The sequence below is a fragment of the Taudactylus pleione genome, unplaced genomic scaffold (genome assembly GCF_031769625.1).
Source record: "Taudactylus pleione unplaced genomic scaffold, aTauple2 ptg001123l, whole genome shotgun sequence".
NCBI classification, from domain to species: Eukaryota; Metazoa; Chordata; class Amphibia; order Anura; family Myobatrachidae; genus Taudactylus; species Taudactylus pleione.
In genome coordinates this window covers 6405530-6419827 of record NW_028285524.1, presented here as the reverse complement: position 1 = coordinate 6419827, position 14298 = coordinate 6405530, and the positions used below count along the sequence as shown (strand labels likewise).

Sequence of the window (14298 nt, the reverse complement as noted above, 5' to 3'; positions counted from 1 at the left end):
CAAGCTCACGCAGATACAGGTTTTAGCACAAATGGGTATGAACACTTTGAACAAAAAGAGTTTTATTTGTAGATAACTAAAATAAATGGAAAACTCTGTAAGCTCAGCTGGTAGAGGACACTTAGGGGACAATTCTGAGATGGACGGTATTTCTGTTTTCGTAGTTGGCCAATGGTTGTTGATCTGTGAATGTGCAGGAACCACACTGCATATGTGCTATGATGTCAGTTGCATGATTGCATGATTGACATATTGCTGGCGTTTTGGGGACAACAATGGGTAGCGTTCCAGAAAATAGGGGCATATCAGCCTTATGTTCTGGGCGTGCCAAAGCCAGTCACTGTGTTGTTAAACTCAGCTTCACTGGCTCCAGCAGCATGATTATACTGGAATTCCTGAGACACCTAAGGGTTATTCGATTGTCCGATGGTCTCATAGTTGATCCAATGGCTGTGTCTTCAGATGCAGCATTGGATCAGAATAGCTGGCAGTGGGTTTAAGACGCCTCCTGTGGCTTTTGCATAATTTTGCACAGCCGCAGCGTTCAAATACACAGCGGCCTTGGCATAGCGCCCACCTCTGTATCATCCCCTTAGTCTTTCATTCCTGATATACTGAATAAGTTTTAATAAGCTCTGATGTTGTATTCTCAAACGTAGATGGACTAGCAAGGGTGTAACTCCCATCGGTGCAGCAGGCCCACAGCTGAGGGTGACCTGTCTTCTTCTCTGTCCCATGTTTTTTGTTTGTTTTTTTGCCATTGGGTGGGACAAGGGGCCCTTACAAATGTTGCTATGGAGCCCACAAATGACTAGTTACACCCCTAGGTCAATGACTTGCTGATATGAGTCAAAGAACAAAATGATCTGAACAAATGAACAGCTTTAATTTCTTTGCCATAGATGTTTTTTTCTGAAAATATGGATATATTCAACAGGCCCAAACAGGATATGTATGAAAAATATCAGCAAGTCATTGCCCTAGGTCAATGACTTGATGATATGAGTCAAAGAACAAAATGATCTGAACAAATGAACAGCTTTAATTTCTTTGCCATAGATGTTTTTTTCTGAAAAGATGGATATATTCAACAGGCCCAAACAGGATATGTATGAAAAATAGAAAAATGTATCTAATGTACTGTATTACCCTTGATAATGCTGGGGGAGAGCACAAGGGAAGAATAGTGTCTGTCTGGTAGCCTCATCCCAATTTTGTTTATTTATTCAATTGTCCTCTACTAGCAGTCTTTACAGACTTTTCCATTTTTTTTGTTCTAATACTGTTATGAATTGTTGTAATATTCATTTGGTATAAGTTTGAAGCTGCAATCTGGTTGGTGAACACCGAAAAGGTGGTGCTCCTTTCTTTATACTATACTAGTTGTAAAATCACAAGTAATTTGCAGTGTTTAAACACTAGTGGCTAACCACCCTTAGGGGCTGATTCTGAGTCACACGCAAAAGCGAATGCAGCAGCGTGTATTGGCGGTCGTCAATCTACGAGTTTATGCACATGCCCTACTAACTCCTCCCCTTGTGTACATCCGTGCAGCCGAATGTGCAAGGACTGAAACGCCCACTTAATACCGATTGGTGCATTCTTCTACGGCACCATCGGTCGCATAATTTCACCATCGAAAATTGCCCCAGTCTATCCCAGTCACCACCCAGGAATGCCCATCACTTTTACCCCACCTTTCAGATACCGTCTGAACTGATTGCAACCTTTGTGCATATACTCTCTTTAGCACAGTTGTAAACAACTACGTGAACATCGACATTGCGTGTGGATTGCGTGTGACTCAGTATCAGGCCCTGATGTAAATGTAATAATAAAATGTTAATTTAAAAGTCAGGATACTGGCATTTTAGAAAGTATTTATTATACAGTGCATCCGGAAAGTATTCACAACGCTTCACTTTTTCCACATTTTCTTATGTTACAGCCTTATTCCAAAATGGCATAAATTAATTGTTGTCCTCAAAATTCTACACACAATACCGCATAATGACAACGTTTAAAAATTTTTTTGTGCGAATTTAATAAAAGAAAAAAAACTAAGAAATCACACGTACATAAGTATTCACAACCTTTGCTCAATACTTTGTTGATTCACCTTTGGCAGCAATTACAGCCTCAAGTCTTTTTGAATATGATGCCACAAGCTTGGCACACCTATCTTTGGGCAGTTACGCCCATTCCTCTTTGCAGCACCTCTCAAGCTCCATCAGGTTGGATGGGAAGCGTCGTTGCACAGCCATTTTCAGATCTCTCCAGAGATGTTCAATCGGATTCAAGTCTGGGCTCTGGCTGGGCCACTCAAGGACATTCACAGAGTTGTCCTGAAGCCACTCCTTTGATATCTTGGCTGTGTGATTAGGGTCATTGTCCTGCTGAAAGATGAAGTGTCACCCCAGGTCAAGAGTGCTCTGGAGCAGGTTTTCATCCAGGATGTCTCTGTACATTGCTGTATTCATCTTTCCCTCTATCCTGACTAGTCTCTTAGTTCCTGCCACTGAAAAACATCCCCACAGCATGATGCTGCCACCACCATGCTTCACTGTAGGGATGGTATTGGCCTGGTGATGAGCGGTGCCTGGTTACCTCCAAACATAACGCCTGGCATTCACGCCAAAGAGTTCAATCTTTGTCTCTCACGCTCTGAGAATCCTTCAGGTGCATTTTGGCAAACTCCAGGCGGGCTGCTATGTGCTTTTTACTAAGGAGTGGCTTCCGTTTGGCCACTCTACCATATAGGCCTGATTAGAGGATTGCTGCAGAGATGGTTGTCCTTCTGGAAGGTTCTCCTCTCTCCACGGAGGAATGCTGTAGCTCTGACAGAGTGACTATCGGGTTCTCGGTCACCTCCCTGACTAGGGGCCTTAACCCCCGATCGCTCAGTTTAGATGGCCGGCCAACTCTAGGAAGAGTCCTGGTGGTTCCGAACTTCTTCCATTTACGGATGATGGAGGCCACTGTGCTCTTAAGGGACTTCAAAGCAGCAAATATTTTTCTGTACCCTTCCACAGATTTTTGCCTCGAAACAATCCGGTCTCAGAGGTCTACAGACAATTCCTTGGACTTCATGCTTGGTTTGTGCTCTGACATTCACTGTCAAGTGTGGGACTTTATATAGACAGATGTATGCCTTTCCAATCATGTCCAATCAACTGAATTTATCACAGATGGACTCCAATTAAGCTGTAGGAACATCTCAAGGAAGATCAGTGGAAACAGGATGCACCTGAGCTCAATTTTGAGCTTCATTGTAAAGGCCGTGAATACTTATGTACATGTGACTTCTAAAGCTGCATACACACACAACGATGTTAGTAACCAATGATTTTAGTGAACAATTTTCGTTCAGTTTTCCCTTTGAAAAAGTGAACGAAAATCGTTCATTAAAAATCGTTGGTTACTAAACTAATGAATGATTTTCATGAACGATGAACAATTTTTTAATCATGCATACAGTGAATGGAAGTCGTTAATCGTTTATCGTTCATTCTGCACAACATGAACGATTTACTGAACGAAAATCGTTTGTTGGACAGTCAGAACGGACGATGAACTACAAACTACAGACGTGAACGAGCATGAACGATTAACGTTCATCGTTCAGCTTAAAAAGATGAACAATTTTACAACCAATTTTACGATAACGACGTCATTATAGTTAAATCGTTCAAAAAATCGTTATGTGTGTACACACCTTTAGTGGGGTTTTTTTAAGTAAATTTGCAAAAATCTCAAAAAAAAACTTTTTACACGTTGTCATTATGGGGTATTGTGTGTAGAATTTTGAGGACAAAAATGAAAATATTCCATTTTGCAATAAGGCTGTAACATAACAAAATGTGGAAAATGTAGCTGCCCTTTTCTTTTTTTTTTTTTGTCTCCCTGGCCTTCGTTCAGATTTCCTCCATCACTTGGCTTCCTGGCTCTTAATATTCAAATGGGCTCTCAAGACCCATTTCTTCCTCAATGCTTTCCAGCGCTCATCCTAACCCACTACTCTATGCTCCTTCCTCACTATCTAGCCCATCTGTGTCACCCCTGTTTGTCTGACCCTCCCCTTAGAATGTAAGCTCTCGTGAGCAGGGCCCGCTTTCCTCACGTGCTTCTTCTTCCCTTACTTTTACTTTCATTTACAATGGCACCTAAAACTTGGTTACTGACACCCTGCTGCTTATTTAGGTGTTATGCAGCATTGTTTATAAATCATGTACTTGTCCTGCATTGTCTGTACTGTTAATAACTGTTGTCTTGTGTGCTCATCTGTTTCTGTACTTTGTACGGTGCTGCAGAACCCTTGTGGTGCCATATAAATTAAAGATAATAATAATAAAATGTGAAACATTGTGAATACTTTCCGGATGCACTATAGCTGCAAGTAATTATTGTTCCTGTCTAATCTCCAGCTTGATGGTACTTGCAGGTCCTATTTTGGTTAATCTCTTATAGAATCACTAACACAAATTTATTTTCATTTTACGTAACTATTCTAATTGAATTATACTTATATGATTCTCTTCATATGGATCCATGCAGGGCTTAATGTAATATATTTCTAGGGTTAAAAGGATTTCCCTTCCCCTCTGCTGCAGTCTTGTCTTGCTAAATGCAGTTATCAAATGTCTTTTTCCTATCTGGCACAAAGTGTTGCCCATTCCACAGCTTTGTATGATTATACAACTTTATTCAGGTACAAAGGAGCTTACAGTCTAGCTCAGTGTTGGCTAACCTTGACACTCCAGCTGTTGTGGAACTATAAATCCCAGCATGCCCTGCCACAGTTTTAGCATGCCCTAATAGCAAAACTGTAGCAGTGCATGCTGGGTTATGTAGTTCCATAACAGCTGGAGTGTCAAGGTTAGCCTACACTGGTCTAGCTTATCTACTGCAGGCACACAAACACACAAGGACCTGGTTAGTCAAAAGCCAATTATCCAACAGATATGTCTTTGGGTTGTGGTTTAAATCTGGAACACCAGAAGAAAACACCTTGTGGGGATATCATAAACTCATTTTTACCTTGGAGTCATTGTGCTGCCCTATAAAGCACGGGTGGGGAACCTTTTTTCTGCCGAGGGCCATTTTGATCTATATAACCTTATTCGTGGGCCTGGTGCAGGCCACGCCCCCTCCACGCAACGTCACATGGGGCAGAGGCCACAATCACCGGTGATTGCAGCAATGCCTGGAGCATCCTGAGGACCCTCCGGGGAGCTGTAAGGGCAGCGGTGTGACCGTCTGAAGCATACTAAGGACGCTCCAGGCGGCATTGCTGCATAGATTCTGGCTGCAGGGTGCCATTCTAGGCACCCTGCTAGCCAGATGAGGCTTGCAGAAAAAGCTTCAAGGGCCAGACCAAATGATTCCGAGGGCCTTATACGGCCCCCGGGCCTGAGAATCCCCATCCCTGCTATAAAGAGAAGGAAGAAAGTGAAACATTGTTACCATTAACATAATTATTGTGTAGGAAATGATATATCCCTTATCCTCAAACCATTATCTTGGATATCTTTATTACTGATGTATTAATAATAAGACCTTTTTTAAGAAAAGAAAATCTGATGAACTTTAACAAAAGCTGTTACTTCTGTATTTTAATTACTAGATTTAAAGAAAGCAAATATAATAGTCAATATGTAGCTACTCATGCAAAATACAGATACAAAGATGTTATATTTTATCCCATGGATTGTGCCATGAAAAAGTACGTCTTCCATAAATATACCTTTTACCTAAACATTCACAGATGTGCACCATGGTTCAGAATCTATTTTGCAATTAACTTGAATATCCTGAGCTATTTACAGCTAAACCCATCTGAGATTTCTCACAAGACAGCATATCAATAATCCTTTACCGTTGCACTCCTTAATGATTCTTTTAGATAGATAAAAGTCTTCTCCAGCACAGCTTTCCTTGATTGAACCACAGTGAAAGATATGTAATATAACCGGAAAAGGAAATCTAAGCATGAGCTCTGCGCATTTATGCAGGGATGGCGTAGTGTGTAGCATTGCTGACTTACAGCACTGAGGTCCTGAGTTCAATTCCCTGTCATGGCCAATTGATGTGGAATATGCATGTTCTCCTTGTCTTTGTGTAGGTTTCCTCCTGGTGCTCCAGTTTCCTCCTGAACCTCAAAAATATACTGATTGGTTAATTGGATTCTTACAAAGCAATACCACTAGTGCATGTGTGCCTGTATGTTAGAGACTTTGATCTGTAAGCTCCGAGGCAGGGATCAAAATAAATGGCATATAATCTTTGAACAGCACTGAGTAAAATAGTGGCGCAGACAGGGGTTATATGTAATAGTTAATTTTACCAGGGCCTGATTAAGGGTTCCAGCCACCTTAGGCTTATATATTTATTACATCTGCCTCCCAAAAAGAGACCTGATCCCATGAAAGCTCCCCACACCATAGCACTGCTCATTATAACATTTATGTTATAGTTATGATCATTTTCCCTGCTAAACATTGTGCTGCTAGAGACCCCACCACACATCATCCCACTATTTGAGGACAGAGGGCCTGATTCAGACCCGCTCGTGAGCGCTGAGCATTCGCAAGCGGGCCGATGGTGTCCTAGTGCACATGCACAGGACGGAGGGAGCCGTCGCTATGGGTCTCGCACCAAAGGGGGCGTGCTATCGATGGTGAGTGACAGCACACCCCCTTTGGTGGGCGTGCCGGTGGCGTTGCTGCCCTGACGGAGGCGTTCCAATGGGAATGCCTACCGTCTGGGGCCGGCCCCACTGACATAACTAGTGATGTCAGTGGGAGTGCTTTTGGCTCTGATAGAGCCAAAAGCACTCCTGGGCTTGCGGCAGCGAGACCCTATCGCAGGGTCTTGTCGTAAGCCCGATGGTCGCGATGGTCTTGACCATCGCGACCATCTTTTTGGCCACTCGCATAAGCTGTCGGTGGTCACCCACAGCTATGCGAGCGGCCAGGAGGCCGCTCCAATTTTAGGTAGGAGGGCCCTGTTTCAGAGCGAGCGCTCTTGTCAGAGCATCCGGCTCTGAATCAGGCCCTGAGGCCCTGATTCAGAGCCGGACGCTCTGACAGAGCGCTAGCTCTAAATCAGGGCCGGTCTTTTTTTTATTTTAGAGCAGCCTCCTGGCTGCTCGCATAGCTGTGGGTGACCAGCAGCCAGGAAGATGGTCGCGATGGACTTGTGACGGGCTTGTGACGAAACCCTTGTGGTAGGGTCTCGTTGCCGCAAGCCCCAGAGAGGTTTCGGCTCTAAAAGAGCGAAATCTCTCCCACTGACATCACTCGTGATGTCAGTGGGGCTGGCCCCAAACGGAGGCGTTCACATGGGAACGCCTCCTTTTGGGCAGCCACCCCCCCCGGTCCGCCCACCAAAGGGAGCGTGCTGTCACTCAACATCGACAGCACAACCCCTTTGGTGCGAGATCTGAAGCAACGGATTGCCCGTCGCTATCCGGTTCTCGCGCATGTGCACGACGGAGCCGGCTCCGTCATGCGCATGTGCACTGGCCCACCATCGACCCGGTTGCGAGCGCTCAGCGCTTGCGACCAGGTCTGAATAAGGCCCAGAGACCAACACACACACATTAGTTTGTATGTTGCCTCTTCAGTTCAGTTTCATCATTGAGAAAAAGTGGTGCCCCATTCCAGCCATCTCTTTGTCACTGCAGCCAGAAAAGTCATATTATGCCAGTCACTTACACAGGTCGCTGTTCTCGTATCTAGTTTTGGGTGTTTCCTCCTGTCCACAGTGGCTGGCATAATTTGTTGCAAGAGGCTGTCTATACGCCCATTATTCTCACATTGCGCTGGTTAAGAGCAATCCTCCTTTCTTTGGCGATACAGCGTTTAGCTTCCTGTACCATGCTGCTGGATGTCCATTCGGGTTGACCGGAGAGACTGAATTGAGCTTGTCAAAACCTTGAGTCAATCAATGCTGAAAGGATATGGATATGCAAACAAGTAGCCAATAAGATGCGGTTTAAAGGGCTATTGTAAGATTGTCTATTATGTTGTCAACCTTTGCCAGAAATCCTTAGATGGACTCAAACCATGGATGGTTTGTGCATGTGCAAAGGAAAGTAGATCTGCGGTGTGTGCTAGAGCCTGGTGCTGGAAAGCATAGTATGAGACACTTGGATGGCTGGCTGCTTGTAATGTTCTATCTCTGCTTGTAAATCAGCATCTCAAAGTGAAGTTGTGTTGGTCCCAGTCCACAGCCTATTTTTGGAGATATCAAGGGCTGCCTCTCAATCATTAGCTGTGCAGGTATCAGGAGTAGAGATTATTATCATCAACCATCAATAGTTAGTTACTATCACAGGTTAACATACAGTGGTAGATGGTTTTTGCCAATGATGGGGGAGGTATGATGCTGCATATTGGTGATGGAGGTCCACTGGCAGAAGTGTGCACAACCATCAATGGTGTGTGTCTCAAAAGACAGCCCTAATCTGGAGTCTCTCCCCTACTGGGCTGCATCCTCAACTACTAAATTAACTATTCCATCTCCAGTATTGTTTAATAAATGAGCATCATACCTCACTGGTATTCAGGAGTCAGTGCACTGAGAATACACTTTTACCAAAATCTGACTGGCATATGCAGTGAGCAGGCCGTTTCTTATGTGACAGTGCCCCCATTATATCAGAAAATGGGTTTCAAAAATCAAATGCACAAATTTAGGTCTATTTATTGTATTTACGTGTTTAATAATACATTGTTGTGTAGTGTTCAGTAGGTGTCTGTTATTGTTACAAGTGTCGTCCTGTAACCCAAGTAAGTGTGGTAGTTAATAATACATTGTTGTGTAGTGTTCAGTATGTGTCTATTATTGTTACAAGTGTTGTCCTGTATCCCAAATAAGTGTGGTAGTAGTGTTACTAATTCAGGTTTTGTTATGTACTATTTTTATTAGCATCACACTTATTAGGGCTTAAACCCTGAAATACCAATGTATCAAATACAAGGTACTTCAATCAGACACAAACAGCCTAATTCCTGGGGGGGGGGGTCAAACTTTACACAGTGTCCCAGCAGTTACCGTATATTATGCTCATGGTGCTAGATTGTGATACAAACTAGCACACTTATTTGAATTGCAGTATTGCTAAAGTGGGCCCCTGGGACGCATCTGCTGTCAGTAAGTATCTACAGTACTCTGCACTCAGGTCTCAGGGTGCTCATCCCCGTGCTGTCACTGCCAGCAGTGTGCCCGATCTCTGGTGCAGAGCTGGTTACTCGGTCAGTGGATACGTTCTGGTCTCATCAACTGTGATCCTGCCCTGCGCATGCAAACAACTGCACCATGGCAAAGGTTGTCAGACTATGGTTAACTGTAAGACAGAGAAGCCACAGGTGGTATGATAAATGCAGATTCAGATGGATTGTGCAGCTTTTAAAAGTTTAATCATTAACAAAACTCCTTTCCAGTGGTGGCTCCAGAGGCCGGGCTGCAGCGCAATCCACACCAACAGCCCTTCCAAATGCTGCCAAACATCGCCGTCCAGGCCTCACTGGCAGTTGGTGTGACTCCCCTATTTTAATTTTGAACTGCGCTGCAGACCCACCTCTGGGGCCACCAGTCCTCCTTTCCACCCATAGGGCTCCATTTAACAACGAAACATAACCCCTTCCACATTTGCTAAAGGGGTTATGTCTTCTTCTCGTTATTTAACCAACAGTGGTAAACTAAGATTACAGCGTTTGTCACTGTATTGTTTATGTCATCTATATAGATGGCGAGAGCGATTAGGTCCTATTGCCGGCAATGGGGACCTGGCAACAATCTTTCCAGCTTCAGCAAAGCTTTCCAAGCATTGCCGAGTCCCTGCCTGGTGAAAGTGTCATGCGCGTGTTAGGACTGGCCGTCACACATATGCGCATAACAAAGCAGGAAGCGATAGACTGTGAGCAGCAGAGCAGTTGATGCCGCCGAGGAGGGGAACATCGCTGGACCTCGCCAGAAGGGTAAGTAATGTTAAATACCAAGGGCATATTTGCTAGTATCACTGCAATACTAAACAAAATATGCAGCTGGTATTAAGACTAGTTATTAAATGGGACCCTTAGTATGATGCTGTCTGAGATGAGGCCTCACAGGAGGAACAGTCCTGATGTCTGTTTTTTAAGGAAATGGGTCCATGTGTCGTTTTAAATTATATTTGCTATCTTGTATCTAACATTTTACATTCCCTTGTCCCAATACATCTTCATCCCTCGTCCCTTATTTCATTCTCCTCATTCACATCTAATTTCATACATCCTTCTGATCCACACAGCCCCCTCACACCTTCATGTAATAATATATGCTCTCCTACACCATACACTTTCCCTCTCACCCTCATTTAACTCTCCTTTCAACCTATAATTAACATAACATAAATAGGGCAGCATGATTGATCTTCTCAGTAAATAGAGCTGTTTTGACATTCTAATAAGGAAAGAGCAGTGTTTACCATCCTCAACAGCATATAAACATATTTTCTCTGAATTCAGTTGCAATTTAAGTATTTACAATAATCCGATGTTATTTCCTATTTTACTTTTGAACTTTATTTTATGTCTTTTTCTCTATGATACAGCATTTACATAGTGCTCCCTCCAATTCCAGTAATTTGGTTTGCAATATATTCTATTAATCCTTATAATATAATATATTTTGGTGTTTCTATCACAGGTGGATTAAGGCTTTATTGGGCGTTAAGCACTTTTCTATGACTGGTTCCCCCGAATATTTAATTTTCCTTGCCAGCATTAATCATAATTTTCAAACAGCTTTCTATCATATTGCTGGCCTGCACTAATTTGTCTTCTGTCACCTGGCAAAAATCACCAAGCAATCTCTTACAATTCTATGCCTTGTAAATAATCTGGGTATGGTATATCACAGTTATCACTCCTCTCCTTTCTACATGGAATGATTTTAAAGTTTTTCCTAAATATTTTCTTACTGTATGCAGTTACGTAGCACATGCAGATATTGGCAAGGTACGCTAAAACTAAAGCTGGGTACACACTGAGCGATGTGTACCTAGAAAAGATGTCTGCCCGACGGGCCAACATGTTGGATCATGGATATACTTCAAAACGATGTAATGAACGACGGAACGATCACTCGTTCCGTCCTTCATTACACTGCACAGCGACACATGTGATATTGTCAGGTCTGTTGTGCAGCACCTCAAACCTGATGATGTTGCATGCGACCTCATGAGCGCCCATATTGTGCAACCACAGAGCATGATTTCCACAATTTGTCTTTCCCATTTGGCCAAATCGGCTAATTCATGCATCGCTCCAGTGTGTACCCAGCTTTACAGTTCCACAGCAGCTGGAGAACTGGGCTGTCTAAGGCTGGGTACATACTAGATGATGTGTACCCAGCCCGACCTCGGCAGCGACTAGGCCTGGCGGGGGAGCCGGCATCAGCAAGTGCACACACACTTGCCGATGCAGGCAGCGACAGTGGGGGCCATGTTGCATTCGGCAGCATGGCCCTCGCTAACGACATCCCCCATCGCCCTGCATGTAACAGCCGACGGAGGATGTCACTGATGACCCAAGGGAGCGTGCAACGTCAGTGACATTGCGGGTACACACTAGACGATGTGCCCGATATGTCAGTCCAGATGGGATGACATATCGTTTAGTGTGTACCCAGCATAACTCTGGAGTACAAGAGATGTTAAAGTAAAAAGTTAAAGAACAATAATTATATTTGCTTCAGTTTGGTCATTTCAAAAGGAAGGAATATAAATAATACATATAATGATAATAAAGATTTTAGTCAACACCCCTGTATCCACAGTATTACAGGCAGGGGCATATCTATAATGGGTGCAGGGCGTGCGGGGCAGATGGGCCCCTGGGTCCAGTATTACTCACCTCTCCGAAGTCCACGTCGGTGCGGGGGTCCGACGCTGTAAAAATGACTGGAAGATGGCTGCCGCGCCCATTTTCCAGTCGTTTGCGCATGCGCAGTACAGGGAAAATGCCCGCTGCGGCCATTTTCCCAGTGACCTGCGCATAATCTAAAGACTCTGGGCGCCCAGAGTCTATAACTCCGGCGCTGGCCGGCCACAGCTCAGTGAGCTCCTCGCTGCCGGACAGAGAGGAGGGGGCCCATTTCAGAGACTGCACACGGGCCCCTCCCTCTCTAAAAACGCCCCTGATTACAGGCTTTTGAATTCTTGCCAAATTTATTGTGATAAATGTAATGCTAGTTTTGCTGTTAGCATAGCAGTGGAGATGAGGAATTGGTTAAAGGTGGCCCTGGATATAATGTGGTGCCCATGTATTTAACTAGTACCTATTCATTTGTTATAATACATCTGTTTATTTTAGTTATATGAACTAGTTGTTCATCAGGTTTGCGTACAACACTAAATTAGGGCCCCTAGTTCAGGTTTCAAATAACATTAGATATTTTATTTAGTTTACGAAAAGCGGATTATTATTAAAATGTAACTAGAGTTTTCAAACCTGTGTGCGTAAAATAAGATGAATCTAGTTCGGTTGAATCAGCACATTTCCAGCCATCGCACCATGTCTTAAAATGTGCTTTTATCACAGAAGATTTGTATTACGTCTGTTTAGGACATCACAATGATCCAGTCTAAATAATACTGTGGTACATTAAAGAATCCATAGTGCAGAGCTTTGCTTACACTGTGCCTACCAGATATATTACAGGAGCTTACATAGGATATTCCACTACTGTACAGCTCCCAGGGGCCAGGGATAATACAGCGGCTGCAGGTTTATTACCGCTAAGCTTGTGTGTACGGTGGAGAGGAAAATGTTCATTAAAAGAAAAATAAAGCAGATAGAGAATACCCAATGGTGTGATATATATATAAGTCCATATTATTTCTGCTGCAATGCTCCAAAAGTCTAATGGTTGAGATAAAATGCTCAACTTGTCATCATTTTTTTATTGGCAATATAACATGGCGGAATCCCCCTGTGAAATAACTGTGCTAATCTGCGTTTTACACTTACGATATTGACGTTAGCAAACACATACACAGCGATATTGACGTTAGCAAACACATACACAGCGATATTGACGTTAGCAAACACTTTAATGTAACTGTTATAAAGATGAGCTTGACACTTCATTTCTTTCTCCCCTAGTTCTTCCAAGATGCCGGACGAAATATTAGCAAGCCCATTCATCTTGCACGAAGAAGATACCCGCTGCAACCCAGATAAACAACGACCTCAGGAGTCAACACTCAGGGAGAGCCGCGTGGACAATAAGTGCACCCGAGCTTTTTCTTCCAGATAAAATAATTTTTGTTTGCTGTAAAAAGTTATGGTCAGGGCCGTACAAATGTACTCATTTATGATATGTTAATCAGAAAAAAAATAGCTTTTAGAACAAAATTACAGAGAAGATAAGGAATCTGAGAAAGGAAAGTGAGGAATGTTTTAATGTAAAATAGAATGGTATAGCCTTGTGCAGATAGTTTAGTGCACAATGTGCTGTGTATTTTACATTAAAAGCTTGAAAGCAATACAGTATACATCCATCCAATCCCTGTTTAATGATCCTCTACTGCCTTATTATTGCCATTTATCAAGCATTGATGAAGATGTTTGGGCTAGTTGAGGCTAATAATTGTGTTTTATAAATTCATGAGTGAGCCCATCTTTCAGATGTTTTGTTACAGAGGAAGATGACAGAACTTTTTGCTTCCTTGGACTCAAGGACACCTAGAGCTAAAAATAAAACCCCTACAAACACTCAGTTGCTGTTTTTGCCTCTTCCCAATGCCAATTCAGCTTTTCTTCTACTTGGTATGACTAGAGCTGTGCGGTTCAGTTCTCCAGAGATCCGAATCCACCCAAATTTCGTGAATCCGGACAGATCCGAGTTGTAGTTCTGATCTCCTGAGGAGATCTGGATAAATCTGAGTTGCGGTTCTGAACTCCTGAGGTGATCCGGATAAATCCGAAATTCGGATTTAGGATTGCAAAAAGTAAATGATTTTAGCTGTATTTAAAAACTTTTTACCAAGTTTAAAAAAAAAAAAAAAAAACAGATCCAAAACCAAAACATTTGAGGGTGGTTTTGCAAAACCAAAACATGCAGATGAATGCAGATCTAAAATCCTAACCAAAACACGGGGATCAGCGCACATGTCTAGGCTATGACTGATAAAATGGTGGCTGTCAATTATTGGTCTACAAACAGATGATCAGATACATCAGTGACTAAGGAGTCTATTTACTAAGCAGTGTAAAAGAGTGAAAAGTGATATGGTGCCAGCCAATCAGC

The 14298-nt window shown here is 43.1% G+C and overlaps 1 protein-coding gene across 1 annotated transcript in view; it reads left to right on the top strand.

The window, feature by feature from the left end:
• The window catches only part of SEC16B (SEC16 homolog B, endoplasmic reticulum export factor), a 222747-nt gene extending 208709 nt beyond the window's left edge, over positions 1-14038 (top strand). The window contains exon 26 of the mRNA XM_088461883.1: positions 13152-14038. Coding sequence (XP_088318009.1) covers positions 13152-13229 — 78 coding nt within the window. The 3' untranslated portion in view covers positions 13230-14038. The remainder of the gene's footprint in view (positions 1-13151) is intronic.
• Positions 14039-14298: the final 260 nt, after the last annotated feature.